At 36.1% G+C, this 12,724-nt stretch overlaps 1 protein-coding gene across 4 annotated transcripts in view; it reads right to left on the reverse strand.

Annotated features, from left to right (window-relative positions):
* The window catches only part of PHKB (phosphorylase kinase regulatory subunit beta), a 304,320-nt gene that overhangs the window by 31,171 nt on the left and 260,425 nt on the right, over positions 1-12,724 (reverse strand). For all 4 annotated transcript variants that reach the window (XM_027620346.1, XM_027620345.1, XM_027620343.1 and 1 more), the window contains 7 exons: positions 11,230-11,312; positions 10,932-11,022; positions 6,084-6,145; positions 5,835-5,997; positions 4,602-4,683; positions 2,767-2,824; positions 538-628 (listed from right to left, as the gene is read on the reverse strand). In XM_027620346.1, coding sequence (XP_027476147.1) covers positions 538-628; positions 2,767-2,824; positions 4,602-4,683; positions 5,835-5,997; positions 6,084-6,145; positions 10,932-11,022; positions 11,230-11,312 — 630 coding nt within the window. The remainder of the gene's footprint in view (positions 1-537; positions 629-2,766; positions 2,825-4,601; positions 4,684-5,834; positions 5,998-6,083; positions 6,146-10,931; positions 11,023-11,229; positions 11,313-12,724) is intronic.

Consider the following 12,724-nt stretch of genomic DNA (forward strand, 5'->3'; position numbering starts at 1 on the left):
CCCAGTGGAGAGAGGGACCACTGCTACCTGGAGACGGCTGTGAGGAGGAGCTAACAAGAGCTGGTCCTTGTGGGAGGGGAGCAGCTACAGGGAGAGGTGGCCTAAAGGGTTAAAGATCTGGGGAGTCAAAGCATTTCTAAGGGTGAGAAGAATTTCATGTTGAATACAAGGAAAAATGTGCCCTTCACTATTCACCTATCTTTGCCCTGCCTATCCTAAACCTGTCTGGAGTACTTTAGTTGGTATTATTCCATTTTCTGCATCAGCATCTTCACTGATCTCAACACAGGAGTTGAAAATCATAGCTCTAAGGTACAGCAGGAAAAAGGGGTAGTCTACTTAGTAACTGTGCATCTTTAAGACTAGGTTTTGCTTCTGTAGGAGCCTTCTGTAGAAATGCCCCTATAGTATATCTGTTATACTGTTAATATGGTTGAGAGGCCTAGGACACTGAGGCTTGCCAGATTTAAAAGCAAGAGTCCTATCCAGAAGTTTTTGTGATGTGACTGAGTGAGAGTCTGAAAATCAGATACTTACCTGTTTGCCCTGCACTAAAACATTAGTAATGGATGGGGCCAGGCTGTCCACTACTTTACTTAAAAGACTTGCTGCACAGCGTACAACCGACCTGGGGGCAAAGAAGAGAGCACGCCAGAGGTTGACAAATCCAAAAGATGATGAATGAATGGGGCCCTTGATGGGGGAGATTGAAAAATGTGCACAATTAGGTCCTTACATAATAATTTGGAGGAAATACTGAGCCTAAGACACTGGACCTCATATCTGAAGTCTCCCAGACTGTAGGACCATCCAGAATTAGGGAGGGATCCCTCATCCTCACCTCTGCTACCACAATTATTCATGCCATTATCAATTTAAAAAGAAAGAAAAAGGAGCCTAACCATCCCTTTGATGGGGAGCAGAGTAGGAGGAGGAATTAAGTATTCTGATTTTGCATTAAAAAATTCATTATTAAGTCTGTCACCGGTAAATGTCATCTATTCTTATAACCACTTTGAATCATGTTTCTTTTGGTGCCTAGATAACCAAATTCCTGGATTTGGGGACTTGCTTAGTACTCAATTTTAGGAAGTGATATAATGAAATACCAGCATTTGTTTTTTCTTGATAGAGCCAGAATGTTGGAGGAAGGAATTCACACAGCTATTTTTACATTTCTGAAAAAGTCTCAGATTCTAGAGGGAACAGATTTTTTTTTAAAGCATGGCACATGCAATACATAAGACATTTTTTTCCCTCAAAAGTAAAATTCATGTGGAACTTTTAGAGGAAGAAAATAAAATGAAAATGTAGGTTTAAAACTGTTTTCCTATATTTCAGGATATCCATGGAAGCTGACTTATAAAAAGTATCCCTTAATCCTAACATAGATGGACTAGTAGAAAATTAAGTCAATAACTGGTAAAGTTAGTGAAACAAACACCTTCTACTTTTAGAGAAGCTTTCACCCACACACTTTAAGACCAAAAGACATACTTAACCCTCAGAATGCAAATAAGCCCACACATTTCAAGCAGCTTGAATTTTTCCACATTCTGTGTATGTTACCTGTTTCCCATGTACCAGAAAAGTAGTAATGTGTGGGGCTATAGAGGAAGAAAATTTCTGGGTAAAGGCAGCCCCGTAGCGTACCGCCAACCTGAGTGTGCCAGTGGAAAGCCATAAAAGGGAAAATACAGTAAATAAACTTCCAGGAGTTTATACTTTTAAAACATAAGAGTCAGCACTCTAAATACCTGCTAGTTAATGCTTTATCTAAAATCCAAGTTCAATAACATAAAGTAAAAACAGGTTCACTTAGCAAAAAATTAGACTATAGACCACATTTGAAACATACTGGCTGAAAAGTAACATCTATTGCCTTGCATGCCTTACTGTGCTGAGAATTTACAGTGCAAACTTGAGGTTTAGCCAGAGGATTATTATATTACTTCTTCTGGGTTGGAATGATATATTTACTATAAATCAGAGTTGAAATACTGCTAAGAGATTGTCTTGTCAAATCCCCTTATTTAAGAGATTAGAAACCTGAGGCTCATTGAGGTTAAGAGGGCTGGAGATTTTTTTTTCAAAATGAGATAATAATGGGTCATTTAAAAAATACTTGTACTCTTACTTTCAAAATGTTAGATTCTGCTAGTAAAATGGCTAGAATTGCTTCAAAATACAGAGGGCTATGCATTTAGGCATACCTACCCCATTGTGAACTGAAACAATTTTATCTCAACTTGCTCTATTTTTTTTTCAACCCCGGGGAGACTACTTCTGCAGAATATATTAGTTATTTTACATGGAGCAACCACAATCACTGGGATTCATTCAACTTAAGTGGTGAGAGAACTCCCTTCTATTATTTTTGCTTATGATTAAATGAACCATTGGTCTCTTTTCATGGCCTTCTATAATAACAGAACAGATTTCCTGAATACAAAGTAGAACCAAAAGCACCTTGCCGGGACAGAGGAGGTGCAGTGTAGGAAAGAGTCATTAGCATATCATTCCAGTGAATACTCTCTCCAGGTTCTATTCCTATGGAGGTCCTTATTCCCAGACATTATTTTTAGTATCTTGGGAGAGCCACAATACAATGGAATGTAGAAAGTAGACAGAATCACGGCTGTAACCTTGGAGTTTAAAAGTAAAAATTAGGATAAATAACCGTCTTTAAGATTGGCCATTATCTTTATGCCTTTAAATATGACAACACAAAAAATAAAACACAGTGACAAAGACACTAATACGAACCAAAGCTTTTTGCTGCCAGCTCTTCTATAGACTCTCTCAATGTGATCAGAAACGGTACCTAGACATTGGATAATAGAGTCTTTGTTGAAAAAAAAAACCCTTTTAATTAAATGCATAACATTTATTCTCTTTTAAAAAACCACTCTTGAATTCCATTTTGTTCCACTAGAGTTAATACACCCACACCCATTAGTCTTCTGAACTACCTGACATATTTAAACATGTAACCCAATAAATAGTGTGAATGTCCCAGCCATAATTACTATTTAGTTTGAGTATATGATTTTGGTGAGTACTTTATTTCTTGAAATTTATTGTTTTCCTAATTAACATGCAATCTAAGTTTTTAACAAATAATGTTAAGTTATTTTAATTAGAGCAGAAAATAAACAGAATACAGCAAATTGAACAAGTACTGTAGACTCTGAATATATATGATTATTCATTTATTTGTCCCATGAAAGTTTATGGAGACTCTCTTATGTGCATGATCATTCCAATACATAATAGTCCTCAAAAGACACCACTGGGCTTCATTCTTTGGCCCCAATTTACATGTGGTCTGGCTTCGTGACTAGCTTGTCAATAAATTAATGATGGTGACAGGACAGAGTAGCAAAAAGGAAACATGGGGAGGGAACAATTCATTTTACCATAAATTTATTTTTATAGCTTTATAACAAATTGGATAAAATTACATTCAGATTCTATAGATGCTTATGACTTTCATTGTATCATAAGATTTTACAGATTTAAAAACTTAGTCTTTTAAATAAGCAAAATATGAGTATTACTCCTATTTATAAAAATAGTTGAAAAAATAATTCCCTCAGCATTTTCACTATAAACTATTTTATATAAACTTTGTTTTATTTTAAAGCACTACTAAAATAACCATTCTGCATTCTAGGTTCCTAATAAAATGTTTGCTTTTTAAAAATCCTATTGTTTTAGTTAAAGTATAAATTTCAATGAATGTCCTCAATATAATTGGGATTCTGCTTATAGATTCAAGACTAATTAGAAATGTGCGGGATTCTGTTTGAAATTTGCTTAAAGTTTTTCTGCCTTGAATCAGTTAAGAAAATTAAGACTATTCAGTTGACATATATAATATTCAAGAAGTTTAGTTCACTACTAAAACTGTAAATCTTATTAATTACATTGCTGTTTAGAATCCTGACTCAGTCTCTAATCCTAAACCAATCAACATGTCCCTCTAACAGAGGAGTTTCAGATGAGCCAAAAACTTTAAGTATCTTGAAATGTATTCTATATTATTCTATATAATAAAACACTAGAAGCAGACCATGATGGAGAATTCAAGGATTCATTAGAGTACCTGAACATACAAGTGTGGATTTCAGGGGTAATTGGGTTGCATCCTTAATGCAGAGAAGACATGATTAGAAAAGATTTATTTTTGTTAACAATGTTTAGAGCACAATTGTATTAAATGCCATGTTCCACTGGTTGCTGCAGACCATGAGAGAGATAATTTTTATAGCTATCATGATTCAATATTGTTCTTAAAAACATTCAGGAAATAAAACTGGAAACGGAAACTGTCAATAAAGAACTATTAAAGAGACATCAGAGGTTAACAGTCACAGGCAGAATCAGGCTCTAACACCATTCAGACAATCAGAGAAACAATCAAGCAACAATGCATGAAAGCAATTTAGTTCATACATCAGTCTATTCCACTCTAGGGGGTATGAATAAACATTTTCCATTTAAAGGTTAAAAAAAAGGTTTAATGGAGGATAAAATATGTGTTCAAGAATAGAGAGGTCTCACTATTTAAAAATGTTATCTTAGACATGTATACTTACCTTCCCTGGTGATGAAGTTGGGGCCTTCTCTTTTGAGCAGTATACCCAGCAGGATGGCTTGGCTAGCCAGACAACTGCAGTCCTAAAAATACAAATCACAGTGAGTAACTGGAATAAAATGGGTACAAAAGTTATCATAGGGAGTAACTAATCAGGCAACCACATGATGCAGAGAGGAAATCTGCTACAGAATTAAAGAAAAATAAAATGTTACTGATATACTACCAAGCGTTAGATGACATTAAACAACTCTTTATCTTAGGTGTCTTGGAGACAAGAGAGTAGACAGGTTGACTTCCCGATATAGTATTTAATAATTGAATCTTCCAGGAAATAAGATAACCAATGGATAGAAAATATATTGTCTACAAGCATTAATACTTGATTAATATTTGATTCTGCCACTCTCTGAGAATACCCCTTTTGACTTTGCTTATTCATAAATGAAAGACCATGTTGCTATCAACCTGTTACGAGGAGATAGATAAAAGGAGGGGACATGTATAGAGTGCTTTTTATACATTATGGCACTGTGCTATGTGCTTTATGCTTACCATATCATACTCATGTTTATGGAGATCTATAGATAATGTCAATCAATAACAAGGACAGAAGATGTCTGGTAGGATATATATTCAACCTACATGCTCAAATTTGTGATACGGCCCAAGAAGGTGTCATAGTGTTTTAGTTCTATCATTAGAGTTTCATTTTCTTGCATAAGTACCATACCCCACTATCACCCCACCTCTTTTAAAATGCAAATAATCTTAGGGCAGGTAAAGTATTAGGTTGTTAACATTATATTCATATGAATGTGGTCATAGGATTGCTTTCCTCAGTGACTAGAGAGATTTAAAGCAAGCATTAAGACTTAAACACAGGGATAAGAGAGAAGATCCAAGTTGGGAAAAGGATGGGAGAGTACTAAATGAGAAGTCTGGAGATCCCAAAGGCAACTATTCCTGACATAACTTCTTCAGTGGCTCATATAATACCTTCATACCCAAGGCAACCCGAATCATCCACACTTCTTAAGCATCTTTAAGACATCCATGCTAATGTTAGACCATGAGAACAACCTTTCATTGGTGCCTCTACCATGGAGAGGCCATCTACCTCCAGGCACTTCCATCTACCTTCTCTGAGAGGACAAAAGAAATATGGCTTGGCCCTGAAAATTCCTGCTCTGCCAACCTCACTCAGAGCCATGTGGGAATTACACTTCCTCACATTCAGTTTTTGAAGAATTTCATGGGTGGACTTGTTCTTCCATTCAGCAATGGCGATATCTGGTTGCTGTTCTAGTTCAGGAGCACTGGGGTTACTGCTTTGTCGTTTGACTTTTGAATGTTTTGGAAATTCTAGTTCCTCAAAACTCTTAAATTCTGGAAGCCTAGAAATTAAAAGAAAAAGTTTCAGATTTCCTGCATTTCTAATTCTAGTTTCCTGCTTTTCTAATACTAACCCAAAGGGACTTACTCTTCTGTGTCACTGATTCGTAGGAAGTCAAGTTGTTCTACTACGGCTCCAGATATTAGTGTCTGAAATGTGAGAAAAAATTCAGAACTCTTAAATTCATGAAGCCATACCCTTATGATCTGTGTATATATATTTCTCTAAGTATGTAATACTCAAAAAAAATTTATTTTAAAAAGTACACACAATTCTTAATTTCTTAAATGAGCATTCTAAAATCAGGTTTTCATATACAACAAAACCCTCTTAAAAAGAACATATAAATCATGCTACAAGTTCATGGGTCATAATAAATAGGAAAGTCAACATGAGATGAACTGTATTTTCTCTCTGTTCTGAGAATTGTGGGCATTTATTTTTAAGCTAGAATTAAAATTCAGTACCTATTAACATGTTAAAAATAGTTTGAAAATAAAAAACAACAAGGAATACTAAAACTGTCTTGAGAAAAGATGATGTGAAATTGCACGTTGGATTCTGTTACCATGATCTATTTCAGGGCTATCCAATTACGGGATACTCTGCCAAGTCTCCGTTTTTCAGGGTCAGGAAGTTGTTGATTACTGAGGCCAGTCCTTCTCTACATTCTGGCAACCCAAATCCGGTCATTTTATTTTTCATTAGTTCCTGATTATAGGTTAGCACACTAAATAAGGCCAAACTCAAACACAGTTTTTATTTGTCAGTGGTTGGTCATAGTGAAGAGCATAAATGAATGATAACCCACAATGGTTTTTTAGCAATATGTGTCACTTCTAATTATCTGATGAACTGTCAGATAAAACTGAGAAATGTACTGCATAAAAAACAAACCATATATTATTTTAAAAATAAGGCAATTCTTCAATCAAAACTTACACGTATTACTTTCTCAATTTCCTCACTGTTTTTTTCAAATAGGAAGCAACATGACACAGGAGATGTTGCACTTGTTGACTAACCACCCAGAGTTGTGCTGCCTTCTCCTCTAGTGGAAACTCAAACAAAGTAGATCATCAACAAATACCTACTACAAATGTCAGGACAGGCATATTACCAGCAATCATACTAAAGCCTCCTTTCAGAGTTTGAGTGAGGAAGGCCAAACATGCAACCAATCTGCACATTTTCATGTGGCAGCAACAGTCAAGGTCTGAGAGCAGTCCGTGCCTAGGTAGAGAGCAGTGTTGAGCATAATAAAAGTCTGCTGAGTGATATTTCCTAAGATTCAGGCTCAGATCTACACATTTGCTCTCTGGTTGACTTATTTGTTAGACAAATATTTATTGAACACCTACCATATTCCAGGCACTCTGCTAGGTATTAAGGATATAGCAAGAATAAAATACACAAAATCCTTGCCCTCTTGAAATAGACCTTAGCTGTGTTTAGGAAGAAGACAGTATAAACAAACAAAAAACTAAATATGTTATGTCAGATGATGTTAAGTACAGAGTAGAAATAAGAAAGGTAGGGGATGAGAAGTGTTGGGGCAGGGGAGTAGGAGGAGGCAGGTTTGCCATTTTATACAGGTGATCAGAAAAGACTTCTCTCATACAGTGACATGTAAGCGGAGGCTGAAGGAAGGACTGTAGTCAACAATATGGATCTTAAGACAGAGTGTGCAGGGCTGAGGGAACAGCAAGTGCAAAGTTCCTGAAGCAGAAGCATACCTGGTGTGTTTTAGGAGCAGTAAGGAGAAGAGTGTGGATGGAGTACAGTAGACAGGACAGAGTGGTAGGAGATGAAGTCAGAAAAAAAAGGTCCAGATCATGGACGGTGTAAAGACCACTGGAAGGACTTTGGCTTGTTTTCATTTTGTATGAGTGGGAAAGTCAGTAGAGGCTTATGATGTGTGACATAATCTAACTGCCTTATGACCAGGTAGAGTACGAAGATGCTAACTGTCTTATGGCCAGTAGGAATTTTGGAGACTACTGTAAAAATCTAGGTGAGGCATGATGGTAACCTGAGCTGTGATGTTAGTGTTAGATGATGGGAAGTGGTTAGATTCTGGATATAATCTGAGGGTAGAGAAAACCAGAATTGATAATGGATTGTAATAATGTGGGATATGAAAGAAAGAGAAGAGTCAAGAATTATTTGATGCCCAAATCTAATAGCTAATACTGAAAACATAAGAAAAATAATTTTGATTTAATATTTTCTATTATTAGCCTACCCACTCTATATACTGATTAAGCCCATAAGGTAAATGTTAATAGGCAAATGCTAAATTCCATTAATAGTCTCTAGAGCTTTTGATAAAAAAAATTCAGTTGGTTAAGAGAGGCTCCTAAATTAGTTTTATAAAAAAATATTACACTTATGATTAATTTACTAGCCATTAATACTTTACTTCTCACGGTAATGACTTAACATTGTTATATATATGTCAAATGAAATATAATTTTCAGAAAGGTATCCTGCTCTGTGATACTTAATTATATCCCACCAAGGTTCTTTCCAGCTGAACATCCTACGTAAGACTGCATGCACTCCATCCTATCATTCTGCATTGCTCCCTGGCTTTGTTTTTGGTTTGGCTCCCCCACTAGAGTAAGTCCCATGAGATCAGGGACCTTGTATATTTTTTTCACCACTTTATCTCCAGTGCCTAGAGAGGGAGCTCAATCAACATATGTTGAATCAATGAACCAATATTCATACCTTTCCTAACAGTGCATAGTCGTGAGCAGAGCACTCTGGGAATTCAGAGATGACTCAAGCTTGGCCTGAAAAAGTTTTCAATCCACAGAGAGAAGCAGACACAAGAAACTAGCTACACTTAAATTAAGAACTATAGCAAAGGTTCAAGCAAAATGCCACAGAAACACACTGGAATGAGAAATTAATTCCAAACTTTGAGACTTCACTAAAGAGGTGACATTGACCTAAATTATAAAAATTAAAGTATTTAGAAGGAAAAAAAAAAAGAAAAAGGCAACTCTAGAAGAGAATAACAGCATGAGCAGGAAAAAAATTCCAATTACATTCAGGGATTTTGAAAGTACTCAGTATACTTGGGGAGTGGAAAGCAGGGCTGGGAACGAGCTGCATGGAAAGATCCTGGGTGATGAGGTAGGAAGGGAAGTTGAGGCCCAGTGATGAGAGAGACAGTGGAACATGGGCTAAAGAAATTTGAAAGGGCTTGAAATAAAAAGAGAAGCATATAGGTGTCATTTTCATTTACTACAGTAAAGAGAAGACAAAGGCTAGGGTGGGGGGATGTGGGATTATTGTTTAATAAGTGTAAAGTTTCAGTTTTGCAAGATGAAAAAAAGCTTATTCTCTTGTGAAAGACTCTGTACTCAAGGGAGGGTATAGGGCAAAGCAGAGAGCAGGAGACACAGTGGGACCCCCTGGCTCCTTCCCCAACCCTGTACTCAGGATATGAAAGCAAAACGTATGTTCTTCAGGCAGGAGGTTAGATGTTTATTTTGGAAACTGAAGGGCCTAGGAGAAAAAAACTCCAGATATTGGCACCTGGGATTTCCCCCAACAAAAAGAGCCCTTGCTACCAGACTACCTGATAAATGACATCATTGTGACAAGAATCCTTGTTACCAAACACAGAGCTTCCAATAAACTTATTCTTTCATTCTTAAAAGTGAATGGATAGCTAAAGATTACCACACATCTGACAAATGCCTCCAACATGAAAGACTGAGCACAAAAAAACAGAAAAGAAACCTGAAAGAGATCAGGCAAGAAGAAAATTTCAAAAACTCTCTAGTACATAATCTTAGAAAGATAAAATATAATATCCAGAAGACCATGATACTATGAAAAGGGAGAATTAAAAACATGATAGCCAAAATATAAAACTTAACAAAGAAGCTGCATGATAAATATGAAAGAAATTTTTCCAGAAAGCATGAGAAAAAGACAATAGAATACAACAGAAAGCAACAGAAAATAAGGGGGAAAAGATAAAAAATTTAGATAAAAAACAATCAAGTATACAAAACACAAGCACTAGTGGAATGAGTATGTAAACAAGCCATTTGTAACATTTACCTACATAGGTCCCTCTATGAATTTTCCTCTTTCTTACTCAATATTGAGAAACTACTACATGAAAGACTCTATGAGATAATCAAAATTTTTTGTAGAAAATAAGGCATTCAAGTCCATGACAGACTACAATCTGAGTAGTTCGTGTTAGAGGTCATAAAAGGATGTTCCAGAAGAGTAGTGTTATATTTGGTCTAGGTGATTTTGCAGAACTGGCCCTAAAGTTTGGTAAGATTTTAAAGTGCAGACATCTTGAAAGAATGAAGGATATTCCAGATAGAGGAAATGGCATGAGCAGAGGGGCAGAACCTCACAAAGTCAGAACACAGTAATTAACTTGTATTGGCTGAAGCACAAAGGGTGTTTAGTAGAAGATAACTGTGGGTGAGGAGGCTGTTCAGGCTAATAGGGAACCACAGGAGGCTTCTGTCATTTAGGAGTTATGAAAATAATGCTGTGAGGTCCTGAATCAAACAAGGATCATCTCCAGGTTGGATGTTACTGTGAAGCAGGGAAAAGAACACTGGACCAGGGAGTTAGGTAACTTGGACCAGGGAGTTAGGCAGGTCACTTCACCACTCTGGACCCCATCTTCCTCAACTGCAAAACAGAGGTTGGAGATGAGGTATTAAAGTCTAAAATTCTGGTTGGGAAACCACTGCAATTGTTCAAGCACAAGACTGAAGGGATAAAATAAACAGGATGGTTACAACAGGAATAGGAAGGTAGGCAAGGAATAAACTCTTAAGACAAAAACCTTAAACAGAACAGATATTAAGAAATACAGCTGTGTATTTTATATATCTGTGTATTAATTGTCCTGAAACAGAAACACACTGAAATTCAAAAGATTACCTGTAGACGATCAACATGAACTTTGACTCCTCCAACTATTCCCTTTTTAAAGGCTGCTAACATATCTAATATGGGATTGAATCGGCTACCTCTAAAAAATATAAACAGATAAACAAAAGGTGCATTATTAATAACAGAATGAGAAATAAAAAGTTTAATACTAAATATCCTTCACATATGCAAGTCTCTCTGCCACATGCTGACAGAGACATAAAAATAGTAGGAGGCCCTGCTTCTAAAGGGTTCATAATGTTAAAGGGGGTGAGATGGGTGCACCTCACTTCTTTTATCAACCTACCGTATATTGTCTTCCCGGATGAGAGCAAGGAAAAGTGGACGTCCATGCATTTTCCAGTATTGCTTAATGAACTGTAGTGCATTCTATCAAAACATAAGAATGAGGCAGAATGAAATGGGCACTGTATCTGAGCCGATCAGGATGTTTAACCATTTGTGGCAAAGAGCCAATAAAACTCTTGATATATCAAGGTAATTCACAGTCAAACCCTGGATAATATAAACTACTAGGGGTAGAAATATTCTGATACAAACATGTATACAAGTATGAATATATACAAAGTTACATTTAAAACTTTATTGATTTCAAACTTTGTTCTTAAAAGTAATCAGATTACATATATTTTAAGGCTGCTTCTTTTTTGGTGGCCTAATGAATAAAGTTTAAGAATGGTCCCTGGAGGAAAAAAGAGAGAGAGAGAGAGAAACAAACCAAGAAATATTAACTATAGAGAACAAACTGATGGTTACCAGAGGGGTGGTGGGTGGGAGGATGAAATGGGTGATGGGGATTAAGGTGTGCACTTGTTGCGATGAGCACCAGGTGATGTATGGAACTGCTGAATCACTATATTTTACAACTGAAACTAATATAACACTGTATGTTAACTAACTAGAATTAAAATAAATACTTAAAGAAGAAAAAAAAATGGTCCCAGGGAGGAAAAATCAATCCAGGGTTGTCATCCAGAAGATTAATCCCCATCCCACAATACTGTGCATTTATTACAGCAGGTAGAAGAAACGAGACTGAATCTATACAGACCATCGGAAATGTGGAGAGAGTTCTTTTTTGACTCAATTTCTACTCTTGTCATCATCATTGTCATCATCATATCAAAGACTTACATAACACTTCACCATATGTCAAGTACTATTCTGTGTGTTTTATATACATTAACTCATTTAATTCTCAGACTATCCCTATTATTATTCAGTTATACAGATGAGAAAAGAGAGACACAGAGAAGTTAAGTAACTTGCCCAAGATCACACAGTTGGTAAACAAACAGTAGAGCCAAGATCTTAACAAATGTAATCTGGCTCCAGACTTCAGGCTCTAAACCATGACTCTAAGCTTCTCTTCTCTGCAAATGGAAAAGGGAGTGGAGGAGATTTTAACTGACTAGATGTTATGAGTTAGTTGAGGTTTTACTTGCCATTCTTCATAAATAAAATTATTTTGCTAACTCAACTTTTGTTCAAAAAGAGATAAACTACTGCTGTCATATGAACATGGTTTCCAAACGGTTTCCCCTGCTTTATAAACTGTATCTTTTCATTCCATTTGTAGAATGGTCTATCAAGCGAAGTCATACAACTTTATGTAAGACATACTCCATCTATTATTCTAATGCTGCAAGCAATTTAACTTTCTCCAAAGCCATGCAGACATTGTTTTACTTTCATATTTTACACTGTGTTAACACAGTGTCACAGACACCCATAAGCACTCAATTTAATAACATATGATAAAATCAGTAGAAACACAGTAT

Source organism: Zalophus californianus, chromosome 17 (assembly GCF_009762305.2).
Source record: "Zalophus californianus isolate mZalCal1 chromosome 17, mZalCal1.pri.v2, whole genome shotgun sequence".
NCBI lineage: Eukaryota > Metazoa > Chordata > Mammalia > Carnivora > Otariidae > Zalophus > Zalophus californianus.